At 45.0% G+C, this 17,977-nt stretch overlaps 2 protein-coding genes across 2 annotated transcripts; one reads left to right on the forward strand and one right to left on the reverse strand.

Annotated features, from left to right (window-relative positions):
- The first annotated feature begins 8,324 nt into the window (after positions 1-8,324).
- On the forward strand, positions 8,325-10,852 carry LOC310815048 (sodium/myo-inositol cotransporter-like). Its single transcript, XM_083684659.1, has one exon. It carries the CDS (start codon positions 8,494-8,496, stop codon positions 10,627-10,629), a length of 2,136 nt encoding a protein of 711 aa, XP_083540785.1. The 5' UTR covers positions 8,325-8,493; the 3' UTR covers positions 10,630-10,852.
- Positions 10,853-13,070: 2,218 nt separating this feature from the next.
- On the reverse strand, positions 13,071-17,879 carry gpr180 (G protein-coupled receptor 180). Its single transcript, XM_083684629.1, has 9 exons — positions 17,672-17,879; positions 16,950-17,093; positions 16,249-16,449; positions 15,826-16,006; positions 15,602-15,651; positions 15,322-15,479; positions 14,878-15,069; positions 14,619-14,696; positions 13,071-14,504 (listed from the first exon to the last, which is right to left on the reverse strand). Exons 1-9 carry the CDS (start codon positions 17,808-17,810, stop codon positions 14,352-14,354), a joined length of 1,296 nt encoding a protein of 431 aa, XP_083540755.1. The 5' UTR covers positions 17,811-17,879; the 3' UTR covers positions 13,071-14,351.
- Positions 17,880-17,977: the final 98 nt, after the last annotated feature.

The following is a 17,977-nucleotide window of genomic DNA, read 5'->3' on the forward strand; positions in this document are numbered from 1 at the left end:
TGTATCACCCCTCCCTCCCTCCCTCCCTCCATCTTGTAGTTCTCCAGGGAGTAGTATCTATGTCCGCTCTCTTTCTCTCTCTCTCTCAATTAGAAATGCAGATTCATTTTATGTTTAGAACTGAGATTCTATCAGGCTTCAGTCTCTCGTGAGTTAATTTTCACACTTCCTCTCACACACTCTCTCTCTCTCTCTCTCCCCATCAATCAATCAGTCTCTTTTCTGCTTTCTCCTCTCTTTTGTGTTCCTTTTCTCTCCATGTCTCTCCCTCCCCTCTGTATCTCTCCCTCTCTTTCTTTCTTCTCTTCTTTTCTCCCTTTCTCTCCCCCTCATGATCTCTTGATGCTCTCTAATACATGGTCCAACTGACCCAGTTTTTGTTCCTCCCTTTGGTGATGTGTGTTTCCTCTGGACACAAATCATTTAATAACGCCTTGTTTGAACTGCCTGTTTATGGGCCTCCTACTTATCTCTGGGATCGGCTTGTTTGCCTGAAATCCATGAGCAGGAGTTTACAACAGCATCCGTGAGCGGTGTGTTGGAAGTCTAGGATTTGCCACTCTGTACTTTAGCTCTTCGGAGGTAAGAATCAAGAAATAAGTCCTGAGTAGCCACAATATCTGAGTCCGGTATTTATTGCTTGCAAACAAGAGGCAATTAACAGCAGCCCAGTGTAATTCCGGGGGTCTGTTCAGCACAAGACTGAAGAGGCGATTATCAGGGTTGTCTTTTATACAGAGTAAACATAATGGTAGGCGCCGCCAAGGCTATCACCGACAAGCTTGTGCTTACGTGAGAGGGGGCAGGAGAAAATGAACAATGGGAAGACTTTCTTACTGATCAATCAGCACTTTTTTACTGATCAATCGGCGTTCAACACTTCACACTTATCCACCTTCCTGGCGGCAATATGGGCCTGTTCCTTCGTTCTTGCTCTCCCCCCACTACTCCCTCCAAAACCACCGCTATCCATATTGTAATTATCCGCCATTTCTCAAAACAATGGCTATAGAACTTTAGAGGTGTGGCAAGAGAAAATGTAATCACAGTATTTACACAAGTTATATCAGTCATAAGAAAGTGTATAACCTGAAAACAGTTCTATCCGTGTATTTTCCATAACAGCAGCTCTTCCCCCGTGCAAGACCAGTGTGTTCTAGCCAGCTAGCATAGAATAAACAGTGTGTGTGTGTGTGTGTGTGTGTGTGTGTGTGTGTGCGCACTCCATCAGAGATCCTGGTTGTGGAACCTAGAGACAGTAACTTTGACCCCCATACAATGTGGGGGAGAGAAACACTAATTAGTGTAGTAACAAGCGTATTTCTTTTAGAGTGTGTTTACGAGGGCGAAGTGCTGATGGCTGACAGTCTTCTACTGTATTATATATAAATATAATTCTACTGTATTATATGTGTTAGTTCACCAGAATTCAGTGACGGTCACTCGCAGATCGAGCTTCTTGAAATCCCCCCCAAGATGACGCATACCTCACACACACAGACTGGTGTGAGCACAGAGTGGTGTCATGGTGCATACTGACTCCTTAGAGTAAATGTTAAACTTGAGAGGGGGGGGGGGAGGGGGGAGGAGGGGGGGGGGCCTTGCCCCGGAATGCGGCGGCGACTCGTCAACACCTCTTAGTCCCCATGGCAACTATGTCAACAGACTGCAAGTGTGTGGCTGAGGGGGGAAAGAGCAAGTTGAGGATAGGGTAGGACATATGGCTCCCCTCATACACACACACACACACACACACACACACACACACACACACACTCATGCGCATACACTGTATTAGTGTTGACTTTACACGCAGGCAGTTATGATACAGCTGTGATTCTCACAGTGCACACAATTTGACCACACACACACACACACACATATCCACATCCACACATTGCAGTAGTGTGACACTGCTTGGTGGAGTATGCCTTGTCCATGTATGGTTGTGTAGGACGGCTTACTCCCTGTGCCAACTTCTCCTGGGTCCTCGTGTCAGAGTCAAAACTCTACTGCGTGCTTCTCAGTCTAGTCTAAAGTGGCTTCCTCTCCCTGACTCCAGTATCTGTGTACAGTATGGACCAAGTCCATGACGCGTGGCCCATTGTTGGAGTTCGCAACGGCCACAAAGGGTATAGAAACTTCATCACAATGCAAGGAAATTAATTAACTTGAATGCAATGTGCACCTGAAATAAAGAGGCTGAAATGAGCTCGTTAATGCAGTACTAAAAATCCTATGGGTTTCCTATGGGTGGACATATTTCCTGTACCCTGTGTGAATCGTGTTGCCTGGGATGCATGGTTGGAATGTTACATACTTGACTTGGTCCATACATCATTCGCTATATGTCCCTTCAGGGTATAAACTCAAGTGACTATAGTAAAAGACATCATGTATAGAGCAAATTACACATCATGACCAAAGTCGAGATATTCCATTCATATTCAATGCACACACACACACACACACACACACACACACACACACACACACAGACTCAGTCGCCCTACCATCATCAATTTCCATGATCAAATGTATTCTTTTTTCAAACGTAGTTCTCTGAACCTCTGCTACTGTGGCTACGTCTGTGCAATGTTTATCGTACTGCAGATCCATTCATACGGTTGTCATAACCCATTATGAATGCTCTGTGACTGCTCATATCCTGCCTGGTGGTAAGGTATTGATTTGGCAATGCATTGCATACTAGCCCCTATTACCACACCACTGCGAGAGAGCGCCTCAGACCACAGCCCACACATAGTGGTGCTTATTAGCCGTCAATCGGGCCTACACACACACACACACACACACACATATATATACATATATATATATCAAGGCCTACGGTTACTCTGGCCATTGTTATGCCTTCTGGCCCCATGGGAATATTTAGGTCAGGTTCTCTGCATGGCTCAGCTGTTAGCATTGCGTCTCAGAGATGCACAGGATGGCTCAGTGAACCAAGGCCTCTTATTAGATTAACCCCACACTTACTCCCTCACAGGCTCTCTGCGGCCATGACCCATTCATCTAACCTAGCTTCCTTTCTTTGACTACTTTCCTTCAACACCGCCTGATCATTGTCCTGCGACAGATAGCGCTACTCTGTCCACACTGATAGCAGTTCAGGCATGGCGGCATCGCTCCAGAGTGACAACACCCGTCAAAAGACAATGACCCGCCTGGTTTGAGAGAATGGGACAGCTGGCTGCTTTAGGGTGCATCTCAATAGTGTAAAGTGGCATACTCTCTTTGTTTCCTCACCCTCATTTGGGGTTATCTGAGACCCTAGAGGTAGTGAAAGCAGTATGTGTTTACCTAACGTATGCCTACGAGGAACTGAGATAACCAGTTCAAGAGGAAGACGCCACTTCAGACAGCTGAGGAAAGGAAGCCATTTAACACTACTGGGACTATATAAAAGAGTATGAGCTCAACATACAGTAACAGTATGCTGCTTGTCCATCATTTCCTCCCACTCTTTTCTTTCACCATTTCTCCATATTTCTTTCTACCTCTCTTTCATCCTGTCTCTCATGTCCCTCTTTTTGATCCTACTCACATACTCTCTCTCTTTCTCTCTCTGTTTTTCTCCCCCTCCCCCCACACACACATACACTCTCTCTCTCTCCCTCCCCCTCCCCCTCCCCCCACACACACATACACTCTCTCTCTCTCGCCCCCCATCTTGCTGTGAGTTGAGTCTAGTCAGGGGGATCTGCGTGTTAAAACAGCTGACTCTCTAAGTTCCTCTGGTCAGTGAGCAGATCGGATGTCTCCAGACAACAAGACGCCCTCAAATCCCTTCTCCTTTAAAACAACTCTGTCTGGCTTAAGGGAAAGAGAGAGGGTGGACAAAGTGCCAGTAGACAAACCATTGTCTTATTGTTCTCCGCACATAATTGCATTGGGACAGCTTATCTTTGGGCATCTTACTTTTATTCACATTTTGTTTTATTTTATGCTAGAAACTAGAAAGTATTTTTGAAAAGGGGGTTTCTCTTGTGATGTTCATATAATATGCACTCTGCTCCAAAGTACCACAGATAAAGTATAGAACTGATCGTGCACTAACCCTAACCCTAACCCTAACACAGGACAGAAACATTCCCACACTAACAATGTTCTCCTCTATTGAGTGTTAAGGGTCTTAATAGTCTTGTGTATGTCTACATCAGATGGCATGTAAGGATGTCTGCACTGTCAGAAAGGCTTTCTCACACACACTTACACTGCTATGTAGGAAATTAATTCCGGACCGGGTTCACTGAGGTCAAAGGCCCTTTGTCTGTTCCTCAGCTATCCCTTTCTCCTGCTCAACGCTCCCAGACTGAGTATCAATATAGCCGATGTTGAATCTACTTTTCTGTGTCTGTCAGGTTTCTTTCTTCTTAATATTCTTTTCTATCTCTCCCGCTTTTTCCCATGGGCCTCTTGGTTCCCCTCACTGTCGTTGGGGGACGAAGGCAATGATATAATGTCAACACGCTTGTTTCCATGGTAACGGTGGACCATAAACATTGCATGACCTTTTGAAGTCGTCTCCCTGCTAGTGTGAGTGTAGAACATTTAATGTACAGTAAGTGAGTCAGACGTTGGTTAGTAAGTTGGTAGAGCATGGCGCTAACAACGCTTAGGTTGTGGGTTTGATTCCCGCTTGGACCATATATACTGAAAACTGTATGCACTCAATGTAAGTCACTTTGGATAAAAACGTCAGCTAAATGGTGTATATATGTTATTCTATTGCTATGGCCTGTGGTGAGAGAAAGACACTTGTTGTCTTCACAATCATTATAATAAGGGACTGTCTTGGTAAATACTGAGTAGTGTCAGTATTGTTTGTCCGCACATAAGTGAAACAATGAATGTACGCCTACCGTTTTGATCTGCCAATACTGTATATTACCCATGATGCACTGGATACCTTTAGACCTCTCACCTGTCACCACCTATAGTATACACAGACCGTAACTGACACCTGGCTCCTACTCTATATCTCTCTTATAGACTTCCTTTTACACAATAACGGTTGAGTTAAAAATAGCCACTTCCTGAACACAAGTGTTTCCTGCCTGCTCCACTTTTGTTCTCTGTATAGGCCTAGGTATAAGACATATTACCATTACTTACAGTCAAGGTGTTGACTACTGCTGTTATTAGCAAAGCAACACTGCCATCTAGTGTCTATCTGGTGACATTGATCAGCCAGAAGGACACTAGAAAATAGTCAACGGGGGGGGCTTCCTCTCACTCTCCGTTTTCCCTCATCTGCATTGATGTGATGGAGCTGAGTGGGTGATTCCCAGCTTTCACATCTCCTGACATCTAAATCAAAGAGAGAAGACTGTGAAAGGAGGCACACAGACTTGAGATGCGCCCAAGGAGAGGAAGCCTTTAGGTGTAGTTGGTGTGTCCTAAAGACCTCTTCACCCCCACTACCCCCCCTGTACAAGTTTCTCTCCTGCTAATAAAAAAGAATAATAATAAAATAATTTTAAAATCCTTCTTCTAGCATTGTGACTGCCTATGGCCCCTGGTCTGAGCATTGATTACTTTGTCTTATGATGACTGATGGATAGATGATTCACTTACTTAAACAAATGTATTTGTTGTAAGTCGCTTTGGATAAAGCCGTCTGCTAAATGCCATAAATGTAAATGTAAATGTAAATGTGTAGTGGAACTCAGCCCAGCTCTCCTGATCCAGGGAGGATGGAAGTACATTTACCATAAGGGTGCAGTCGAATGAAGTGTCACAAAATCTGGTCTCTTACAAATGGGACAAAACCAGAAAGGATTTAGCATGTTCTGTGTCTTAACTGTTTAACTGATGGAGAAGTGGTTGGTTACTGTGGTGTGGCTAGGGTGTGGTTGTAAAAATCAATCTCTATCTGAAAGACAGAATTGAAACTAAATAACTATGAGATTGCATGTATGAGCTTGTCACTGTGGGCCTGACAGAATATTGGAAACAGGCTCATTATTTGGAACTGCTATTAAGGTAAGTACAAGCTTGCATTTATTTTCGTTTCTGTGTGAAAGATGATCTAGACACACTGGGTCATTGAGCTAGGCTGCACACAACTCCATAGTAAGCAATGGTTGAGGGATGAAAAAATGCACATTCATGATGTAATAATGACTGACCAGGTCAGGGTAATAGGTAATAAGATGTAGGGGAGTTTATCAGTGACTAACTATGCCAGTGTGTGTGCTGTCTCAATTGGGAAAAAAAAAAGTTTGGTTTAGTGATTAAACCATTTTCGAGGGAATGGGATAACATTCTACATGTGTAACTTTAACTAACAGTTATGAAGTGTAAAGAGGTTACTGGCTGGCAGTTATGAAAGGATGTCAATAAAGGATGAAGGCCTGAATGCCCCAAATGATTATCAAGTGCAACCATGTTTGGAACTGTAATTCCATGGCCAATGACGTATTGTTCTCTACAGAACATTATGACAAGATGATTGTGTGCACCTGAGCACAGGAATATGAATTAGAAAATGAATGCATTTAACCCTGAGGAAATATTTAATTTCTAAAGCCACACAAAAACAAGCCAAACAAAAACTCGTACGATGGGAACTGATGGGGCTAAACCAAAATGTGGTTACAGTGAGAAGATCTCAGCAATTGTGCGTAAAACCTGCGTGCACTTACGTCATCGCCAAAGGTGGGGGACTGATCATCCTACATAAACGGAACGATGCTGTCAAACGAAATGTTGAAACGTCCAGTTGGAGCCGACATGGAGAGTCGTCCTACCTTGAGCTTGATTGATGCAGCGCGCACCTGGAGACGTTAGCGGTATCTGAGAGATCAGTCGGGGTTCTGGACAAGGTAAGTTCGATCAAAGATCGTATCAAAGATATAGTTAATTGTTGTATTGTCGTGAAAACATGCGATAAGACATATTGTGCTGAATGGGAAGAGCACCGGTAGTCTAAAATCCAATTTGGCACCCAGTTCTCAAACAAACGAGTTCTATTGTCACTTTTGTATCAGTTCAATAGATCGATCAACTCCGTCTATTCTTCACCCTGAGGGCGGGTGAGCGCCCTGGTTAGATGTGCGCGCTTTTACGCGCATTTACGCACAGAACGATTACAGTTCCAACGGAGAATTCCAACATTCCAACATTCCACATCTCAGTTGTTACCATTACTTCCTGAGTAGGGTTCGTTTGGGAGTAAATTATGAATACTGTATATGCTATAATATTGAAGTATTAGAACGCATTGATAGAGCGGAGAGAATTACTTTAGGTCTACACTTTTGTAAAGCTGATAAATAAATTACTGATGAATACATTCTAATTTTCAGGCATTGACTCCTCACTAATCCTGAACACCAAGTTGCTAGCCTGCAACATTTTAGCAAAACCAAAGGCAGGACACATACACTCTATAGCATCGTTGACCTATTTGACTTCTTGTAAGTGGGGGAAAAAGTAGAAAGATAGGCTAGTTGTTCAAGGCCATGATTGTCATACAGATAAACTTTATATAAGTCAACTGCAACACGTTGACTCCTACATCAGAGCCATTGATTCACGAGCACATTAGACTACAGTAAGTAAGACACATCGCTGTGTGACAGGCAGCTCCAAAAAATAACCCACGTGAACAAACAGCGTCCTCTGGCACTATTAGAGGAAACCTGAGTCACATCTGAATACAACAAATATGTACAAACTTTCTACAGTACCTCAAGACGATGGGCTAGTGTACGGTTATAATTGGCAGAATATTTGCACAGCTATGTAGAGCAGTCGTTGGTTAACCTTTGAGTGTTCAAATGTGAGGCAGTCTAAGGGTGAACCTATTGAACTGTGCAGAGCTTGTTGGTTTGAGTACACAAATGTGAGGAGGTGCCTTTGGGCTAAGGACATGCCCCATACTGTTATGTTTGATATTTCCGAAAGTGTATGCACTGTATTCATTGTGCTCAATCATTTGCGGTCTTTCTTTTGAAATAATTCTCATTTAGAGCTCCCACAGAAGAGTCTGTTGTCTTTAGATTATTGCAGTTGAAACGAATCATCAAAGCATGGCAGTGTTGTACAGGATTCCTTCTCCATATTTTCCTAACTTTTTTTCTGAGTGTTTTTGTGTTTGTGCTCTCTTGCAGGACTGTCAAGGATGACCTGCTTCCTCCAGTTAACTGATCTGACAATCCTCAGGTTATTGTATGGATATTGGAATACCTCACCAAAACTTGAACTGGCCCAGAAATAACAAGCTTCATGTGTCTTTCAACTTTCTCTTAATCTAAAAAATATATTTTGGCCATATATCCCATTGGCCGTGAACTGCATTTTATACAGTAACACAAAACAGTGGAGTTTGTGAATTTGACACTGTCATCTGACATAGAATTGGGATTGGTGGAAGAAGTGAATGACTAAAGTGGTAGGGGTCCTGATCACTAACTCAAGCAGCGATCTCCACAGCTACGTCCGGTGACTCCGCCACTGTCCAAGATGGCTCCCACTATGGAGGCAGCGGACATCGTAGTTGTGGTGCTGTACTTTATCCTGGTTCTCGCTATTGGCTTTTACGCCATGTGGAGAGCCAATCGGAGCACAGTCAGCGGTTACTTCCTGGCCGGCCGCTCTATGAACTGGGCCGTGATCGGTGCGTCTCTGTTCGTCAGCAACATCGGCAGTGAGCATTTCATTGGCCTGGCCGGTTCTGGAGCAGCTAGTGGATTTGGAGTTGCTGCCTGGGAGTTCAATGCCATCCTGTTACTCCAACTCCTGGGCTGGGTCTTTATCCCAGTGTACATCCAGTCTGGGGTCTACACCATGCCTGAGTACCTGGCCAAACGTTTCGGGGGTAGACGACTCAAAGTGTACTTCGCTGCTCTCTCTCTTCTGCTCTACATCTTTACCAAGCTCTCTGTGGACCTCTACTCTGGAGCGCTGTTCATCCAGGAGTCCCTGGGCTGGAACCTCTACCTGTCAGTCATCCTTCTCATCACCATGACCGCACTGCTAACCGTCACTGGTGGTTTGGTTGCGGTCATCTACACAGACACCCTCCAGGCGTTCCTGATGATTGGCGGAGCGCTATGCCTGACCGCTATAAGCCTGGTCAAAGTCGGTGGGCTGGAAGGGGTCATGACCAAGTACATGCAAGCCACCCCAAACATTACTGGCATATTATTAGCATCACCCAGCAACCTCACCTACACCAACTCGTGCCACATCGAGCCTAAACCCCAGTCTCTGAGGATCCTGAGAGGGCCTCTGGACCCTGATCTCCCCTGGCTAGGCTTCCTCCTGGGTCAGACCCCGGCCTCCATCTGGTACTGGTGTGCTGACCAGGTAATTGTTCAGAGGGTGCTAGCCGCACGTAACATCGCCCATGCTAAAGGCTCCACACTAATGGCTGGCTTCCTGAAGATCCTTCCCATGTTCATTATCGTCATCCCTGGGATGATCTCGCGGATCCTGTTTGCGGATGAGCTGATTTGCATCAGCCCAGAGCACTGCATGGAGGTGTGCGGCTCGAAGGCAGGATGTTCAAACGTGGCATATCCTCGCTTGGTGATGTCAGTGATGCCCGTTGGGCTGCGTGGTCTGATGATGGCCGTGATGATCGCAGCTCTCATGAGCGACCTGGACTCCATCTTTAACTCCGCCAGCACCATCTTTACCCTGGACATTTACAAAATGGTCCGTGAGCGAGCGTCGTCAAGGGAGTTGATGGTGGTCGGGCGTCTGTTTGTGGTTTTCATGGTGGCGATCAGCATCGCCTGGGTGCCCGTCATCATCGAGATGCAGGGGGGACAGATGTTCTACTACATCCAGGAAGTGTCAGACTACCTAACCCCGCCCATCGCTGCCCTCTTCTTGTTGGGCATCCTGTGGCGTCGCTGCAACGAGACAGGGGCATTCTGGGGAGGCATGACAGGGTTTGTGCTGGGGGCGATAAGGCTGGCCCTGGCGTTTGTGTACAGAGAGCCTCACTGCGATGAGCCTGATGATCGGCCATCTTTTATCAAAGACATCCATTTTATGTATGTGGCGGCTGGGCTGTTCTGGATCTCTGGGCTGGTGATGGTGGTGGTTAGTCTCTGTACCCCTCCACCCTGCAAAGAGCAGGTCCACACTACCACCTACTGGGGGCTACACACGAGGAATACAACCCCAAGCAAAGAGAAAGACAAGGAAGAAATGTGCAAGCTGAGCCCTCAAAACCACGCCCACAGCGATGGGAACGGCTGTCTGGGAAAAAATACGGCTAAAGACCTTGATAACGGTATCAATGGGCTGGATGACAATCTGCGGGTTCACACCGGTAAGGGTGACATCACACCCACAAATCTGGAGGCCCAAAATGGCGGCCATGCGACAACACTGACATGCCCTGGAATGGTGACGGAGGAAGAGGAGTTTGGGGAAGAGGAGAGCGGCCGGTGTATGAAGATTCTGGAGTGGTTCTGTGGGTTTAAGGAGAAGCTAGAAAAGGCCCCGCCCAGATCCGCCCAGGAGGAGGAGAGTCTGCTTCAGGAGATGCTCCACGAGCTGCCCAGAACCAAACTCATCCTCAACCTGGGCCTGCTACTGGTCTGCTCTGTGGGAGTCTTCCTCTTCATCTACTTCTCTTTATAGTATGTACTGTTGTATTGTTCATTACAAGCACAAGTTGCCCGAAGTGTTCAAACATGAATTTGCATTTTGACATCAAGCTTAGCAACCCCCTGACTAAATTAGCCCCAAGACAAAATGCTTAGTGTTTATTACATCAGAGATGATTAACAACTACTTTGACATATGCATTGAACAAAAGTAAACTAAAATGTATTCCTTTCAATTGTAAATGTCCTTTTTCAGTGCCCCAACAATGTACTTTCTTTAAGTTCCCTGAGGTTTTACATGGCTAAGTCTGTATCTACAGAAATACAGTGGATGATCAATCCTTTTTGAAGGATCCATTCTGATCATGTTGTTTATGTAATCATTTTCAATGTGTATACAGTATGTTGACGTGGTCTCAACTGTTTAACTTTGGTCTAAGTTGATGTAAGGTTTTTAATCTGAGGCCTGCAGTTTGTGGTCATGAACAAAAATGCTAAATGACTATTGTTGATGAAGCTAATGTCAACAGATTCTTTATGAGTTATAGCTGTCTTTGATAATTCCCAATGCAATATATTGTGTATGCAGAACGTGTCATTCAGAACATTTCTGTAGTGCAATAAGGACACATGCAATTTACATGAACTGTGCATATTTACCAAGATCCGTAGAACAATGGTCTCTTCTATAATAAAAAAGAATCTGATTCTTATATAGACCAATGCCCTATTGTTTTTTGTTGGGTGTATGTTTGCCTGTCCATGTGGGCTTTTGTACTATACACGTACCTGCATTCAGGGGCTTGTGGTTGCCCATGACCTAGATCAAGCGGAGGTAGAGAACTCCTGCTGTAGTAGGAGAGTACTGTGTTGGTGAGCTGTGGTGGAGTCTCAAAGTGTCAGTTGACTCAGTCATTCAGTTGTACTCAGAGGTCTTTTGACCAAAGATGAGCAGTGGGAATACTCCCATTACAGTGTAACATGTTATTGTTAAAAAGCTCTGACAATACACTACTATGTACAATCTTACCATGTAAGTCGCTTTGGATAAAAGGCATATATTATATTATTATATTACTATGTTAATCACTCTGACAATAATGTATGTGCTGCTAGACCACTGGCACGTGTATGAAAGAAATGAATAGTGGCATTGCAAAAAATATGCCTTGTGTGTATTAATCCTGTCAGCTCACACTGTCTCAGTGTGCCTGGGGTCATAAATAGCCCTGTGTAACCGGTGCCCTGAAAAGACCCAAGATGGCTTCCTGGCTCCAGTCTGTAGGGAACCACTAGTCTGTAGAAAGCCTCAGTCACTATATAAAGGGCTTGCATTTTCAAACTGTCGGTTGTGGTTTGTTCGTTCGTTAGACCCACCACCTCTTTCCCATCAATGTCTGTGGTTGTGGGGGTAGTTCCAAGTAAACCTACTCAGAATTCTGAGAAATAATAACCACCTCCAACAAGATGTTTCCATGTTATGTTCCACTATTGACCTATTTCATTGACACATACCATAATTAAAGGTTAAGTGCTGATATTATTGGTGCCTGTCAGATGTGTGACTTCTCAAAGGAAGTACCCTCGGTGACAGGGTGAGATTTCAAGACAGAGCTGGTAGCTGGTAAAAAAATCCTGAGAGTGACACATATTTGGTCCTACTTAGGACCAAATCAAGATTAGTTAATATTAGCCTTTATAACTAAGTAGGATAAACCGTAGGAAGCACAGACGCGTCCTCCATTGAAAAACAATGAGCTTGTTTGACTTAAAAACTACAATTCAGACTAGGCTAGGAGAACAGGTGGAGGCAGTGTATCTGTGCAGTCTCTCGTTGGACAATTAAGTGCAATTCTGATTGCAGGGCTATTGAAATCTTCAACAAAACATTGTTTCTCTTTGAATAACCACCAAATAACACAGCCATCAACTGATGGTTGGCCATGAGAAGTGCCTCCCGTAACGAAGACACTTGCTGCTTAATGCAGTTTGTGGCAGTGGTAACAGGTGAAGTTAGCACAGCGCTGGAATGCTGTCTCTGGGTGGAGTAGCGGTAATAGAAGCGTATTCATGACAATGAGCAGGCCGAGTGCCATCCGTTGTGCTGAAAAAATTCTGACCGTGAACATAGTAATAATATTTCGGACACACACCCTAGCGCCACCATCCACCGCCTGCGCCCGCGTTTGCGGTAAGACTGTTTTTTACGATGTTCAAATATAGCCCAAAGGCTCGTTCGGCACAACACCGTTCTTGCGCTTTTGCTGTGAATGCCAACTAAGAGTTCAAAAGAACGGCTGCCCCCCAACTGTTTATAGAACTGCATTGATTCCTCCAAACTCCTTTTACTCTCGTCTGATGCCGATTGCTTTGAGTCGCACAGTTGCAGCTCATGTCTCATGTAGAACCACTATCAATGGTAGGCTTATTATGCAGACTTAATTTATACATTAATTAAGAAATGTATAAATTCAATTTTATTATTATATGCATGACATGTTTATTTACAACAACAAAAAATGTAGTCATTAATTTATGCAGTCCAATAAAACATGCTTAACAAAAACATTGAACACCTTCCCATTGGCCATTTCCTTTAATATCTCAGCATAAACAGTCCTATCCTATTGCACACACAACATGAGGCCCCTCTCTCCACTGACTAAATGATTGTCATCTCAGGCACAGGATTGCATTGTCATTGCACATGTCTAGTTCAAATAAAACAATACCAAGCATTCATATTCAAGTATAATTCCCAAATTGATGCACATAATAATAACAATATCATTTCTCAGACATGCATGACAGCCATGTTGTTGTGCTGGGGACTATACACAGATTTCTTTAAACTTTCACTGAAAGTTCCATGTAATGCTGTTTTAGCTTCAGCAAACCCTAAACCAAAACTTCTCACAAAACACATGGAAATTGACAATAATGGAACAAAACAGCAGTACAACTTTAGCATGTGGCCATTTTGTTAAATATAACCCAACATGGAGATGGTTCTAAATCAGAAAAACAGACCAACATTAACTGTACATCCACAGTACAATTCAATCAAACAATTATGGACTCTTATCCTCGGTACTAAAAATGAACACATCTGGTATTTTCATGAGGAAACAAGACATTAAAGGATGACCCAAAGATAAAATAAAGATCAAAGGGAAAAATAAGAACATGAGGTCAAGTGTCAAGACAGTTTCATGTTTCTTCACTTTTGTTCTTTATTCCCTTCTGAAAATAAAATAACAAGTGCAAACTTTGCACTGGTGGTAGTGTTTAGGTAATCCAGCAATAGTTGCAATTAGAAATACAATTGCAAACCACATATTTATAATACAAACTCCAATTGGAAATGCTATCATATGTTTTACACTAACAAATTAGTCTCTGGAGTTACTATCTTGAGCGGTTTTTGATGTGTCCTTAATGTCACATCTCCCCCTCGTCGCTCCATGATTGGGGAGGGCTACTGTGCCATTCATACAGTACCTATCTGATCAGACCTACACATGGATCAAGTAAGTGTGCTATTCAGTTACATGCACAGGCAGGTAGTCACTCCTACACTCTTCTATATATTTCGGTGTCTTCCAACATCCTCCTCTTCATCCCATCCAACTTCCTCCTCATCTTCCCCCTGTGAGTGAGTGGAGTGGAGGGGATTGACCCTTTAACTGTGGGTGTCACAGTGTTTCCCTTCCCCCTCAGTGGTGTCACAGTAAATGTGTTCCCCTCTGCAAGGGGTCAGTAGCGTCCCCGGGTACCTCTGGACATAGTGAGTGGCAGCGTGACGGAGGAGAGAGAGGAGACCTCCCAGTACAGACTCCGAGACAGGAACAGTTGGTAGAGGATCACGACCGATATGGACTGGCACAGAATCACACCGATGGTTACCACCTATAGACACAAATACAACACGCCAACCAAAATGTATTCAATTTCATTAAATGTCTCGTACTTCGTAAACATACAGTGAGTGTTCTGTATGCAGAGTGTGTTTTCATCTCTCACCTTTTCTCTCTGATGCTCACTGAAGATGGCAGAAAGGAGCACTAGGACAGGATGGCACAGGAACCAGAGGAAACAGCCCTGAGAGAGAACATGTTGGAGTCAGGCAGATGGCATTGATTTTGTGTTAGATCGTCGGGTGCCTACAGTACATGGAGGACAGTTTGCTTAAGTCTGATCTGTACCCCTAAATGGGTCCAACATCACAAAGAAAGCTGAAGACGGGAATTCTATGCATTCTATTTCTCTGCGGCGTGCTTACCTTTGCAAAGCTGAGGTAGAAGTCTCTTTTGAGGGCGCTCCTCTCTGAGCTGATGATCTGGTACAGCACCGAGGCCAGAAGCAGAGCCAGACATATACGTAGAGCTATGAGTAATAGACCTGCTATGCTGCGCTGGGCATGGTAGCTGTGGTGTTCGGTCTCCTCATACTGCTCCCACAGCAGCAGCGCCCCCTGAAGGCCAGACAGGTGAACAGGCAGGGAGTCAAAAGGAGCATTGACAATCACAAGCATGCCCTGAGGAGGAACTAATCCAACTCACTACTACTACTACTACTGATACTGATATTAGTCATGGCAATGGGGAGCATGTTGAGTGTGGGGGTTATGGGTTAGAGTAGTATGAGAGTGTTGAACAGCTTAGGGTTTAAAGTGAGGGCCTGGGGGGTCAAAGGTCAGGGTTAAGGGTCATGGATAGGCTCTGACCTGTGTGGCGACCCCTCCCATTGCCAGGGCCTTGGATGCAGGGGAGGAGTCCCACTGTAGGGGTCTGCTCTGGGGCTTCCTGCCTCTGCTGAGGGTCCAACCCACACACAGACTCAGCAGCAGGTACAGCATGGACACCTGGGACACCATGTCAGAGACTGGAGAGGGAACCACATATGAGCACCGTCAGAAACTTTTTTTTTTCTCCATAAAATCGGAAGCAGGAGAAAAGAGGTGGTGGTGGTGGGGGGGGGGGGGCTAAAAGGTAAGAAACACTCACACTCAGCCAAGCTGCCCATGAGGGGTATGCCTACCCCATCCCTAGCATACCTGTGAGGAGACAAGAGTTTGGTTACTCACCATACACACACACAGCAAAAATGTACTCACAAAAACAACATAGTAAGACAGAAGTGAAACAGTTCAATACTTTGTGACCTTTCACACAGTAACAGATATAAACCAAAGCAGGGCTGTTGTTATGCAACTGTGGCTGTCTCTCACCTGGCCAGGTGCATGAAGTTGAAGAGGGAAGAGACCCCCTGCAGAGCCAGGGCTGTAGAGAGCACCTTCAGTACAGTGTGCATGGGACCACCCTTACGCAGGGCCTGCCATAGGGGCTGCACGTAGATACAGGACGCCACAAAGTACGCCAGGATCAACAGGAAGTAGAAACTATGCAGGCCTGAGACGAGAGGGAGAACAAAGGAAGAAGGGGGGGGGGGGTTGCGGAGTGAGGAGCGAGGACTCATCATACATGCTATCCTATTACCGCTATTTATGATGCAGTAGAATTGAGCGTGAAGCAAAACAGATCCCTTGCAATGTGAGGGACAGTTTGCCTAACTCTGAGTCGGTGTACGCCCCTGTTTGTAGGCATCGGGAGGTTATTGAAGCTGGCAGGGAGTTGTTAAGACTCTTGCTGACCTGCCTCCTCAGCACTGAAGTGTTCCAGGGGGTTCCCTGCAGCGTCCGGGTTGAACAGTAGGATGTGGAAGCTCAAGTCTCCCTGCGCAGGGATGACTTCACTCTCCTGGCAGGTGTAGCGGTCTGCGTAGAGGGCGTGCCACGCCTGGGGGGAGGACTGGTGGGGGATGGTCTGGTTGTGCTCCTCCTGACTCAGGTGGACTGAGGAGAGGGAGTGGACATGGAGAGGTACACCAGTTCATGACAGAGACAGTGAGGTCCTGAATGACACAGAGTGTTTCTTCTAAGATAGCTGTTACACACCCTGAGGAAGGCTATTGAGGCGGGTAGCTCTGTGGCTCAGCTGGTAGAGCATGGTGCTAACACCCTTGGGTTGTGGGTTTGATTCCTGCCGGGACCATACATACTGAAAAATGTGTGCAATCACTGCAATGTAAGTCGCTTTGGATAAGAGCGTCAGCTAAATGGCATATATAGGCGTAAGGTTAGCGGCGAATAAATGTCACAGCAATGAGGAGAGTGTGTGGCTTTCACTTTCATTACGTTTCAAGATAGCTGCTACTAACTGGGTATACAAATGCTCAATATCCAGTTAGTAAAACCCTGGTGACAGCAATATCGCTCAAGAACATGGTGTAAAAAAACACAAGGCAAAACAATATTGGCAAATGTTTAACTCCATTATGCTGCGTACAACTCACTGGAAAGCTCTGCTTTGGAGAGGCGGTCAAGGCAGCTGAGGTTGTCGAAGCCTTCCTCCATGTCCTGAAAGAGCAGCAGCCTAGACTCCTTCTCCACAGCCAGGGGAGCATTCTCCAGCCTGCACACTATCAGACCATTACCCCCTGGAAGAGTGAGACAGAGAGGGAGAAAAACAAGAGATGAGAAGAAGGAAAAAGTTGCCTATCAGACTATCAGGTTGCCTATCAGACTACCAGGTTGCCTATCAGACTACCAGGTTGCCTATCAGACTACCAGGTTGCCTATCAGACTTGGAAACCTGTTTCTCTCAGGGCCAGATTTGCATTTACTGTGATGGGTCTCTGAAACATAGGTCTGGACAGCAACCAGCTACAATCACTGCATTTGTGGTTTGAACTTTGAACCATGTGGAACCTGCAATTTCCCATAATCTGCACACAATGTGGATCGCTCCACGTCCTTAGTGAATGTGACTGTGACTAGACAGGGTAGGCTAAATTAAGAAAACATATACAACTCTTGTTGACTAGAGGTAACTCAAAGCAAGATGTGTTGCTTTTAACAAAGCACTGACAGCAATCACAGATCCGAGCATGGTATTTCTAAAATACCCTTCAAAAAGCATGCATCATCACAGCATTTCATTGATGTGTGCGCATCTATATATACCCGCAAGCCGCTCGCCACTACGTCAAGCTGCTGTCGCCAGCCGTAGACCTACCATGGTACATGAATTTTGTGATGTATTGCCCATTCTGCTCTCTCGCTGTATCGCTCTTGAAAAGTCCCGATACAGTTTTCCCAAATATAACCGGACTGCAGAGTAAGACAGCTGTAAGTGTGGCTATTAACCGATACATGGTCCACTAAATGCGTCTTCGCAATTTAGATATAAACAAATATCATAGCTACGACAATGAATCAATGGATTTGGGAGAGTTCCTTCTGCACTGACAGTTTGATGGATGTAGATTTTACCCAGTCATCGACGGACCTCTGCAGTACGTCAAACATGGGAACCAATTAG

This window comes from Argentina silus (genome assembly GCF_951799395.1).
Source record: "Argentina silus genome assembly, chromosome: 14".
Lineage (NCBI taxonomy): Eukaryota > Metazoa > Chordata > Actinopteri > Argentiniformes > Argentinidae > Argentina > Argentina silus.

What these genes read in the sequence shown, in the direction of transcription:
- LOC310815048 (XM_083684659.1), top strand. Translation starts at nt 8,494, where the DNA reads ATGGCTCCCACTATGGAGGCAGCGGACATCGTAGTTGTGGTGCTGTAC.
- gpr180 (XM_083684629.1), bottom strand. Translation starts at nt 17,810, where the DNA reads ATGTATCGGTTAATAGCCACACTTACAGCTGTCTTACTCTGCAGTCCG. An exon ending in CTTCAGTGCTGAGGAGGCAG is followed by an intron (nt 16,007 to 16,248) that starts GTCAGCAAGAGT and finishes CTCTCGTCTCAG; the next exon opens with GCCTGCATAGTTTCTACTTC. An exon ending in TGGGAGGGGTCGCCACACAG is followed by an intron (nt 15,070 to 15,321) that starts GTCAGAGCCTAT and finishes TCTGGCCTTCAG; the next exon opens with GGGGCGCTGCTGCTGTGGGA.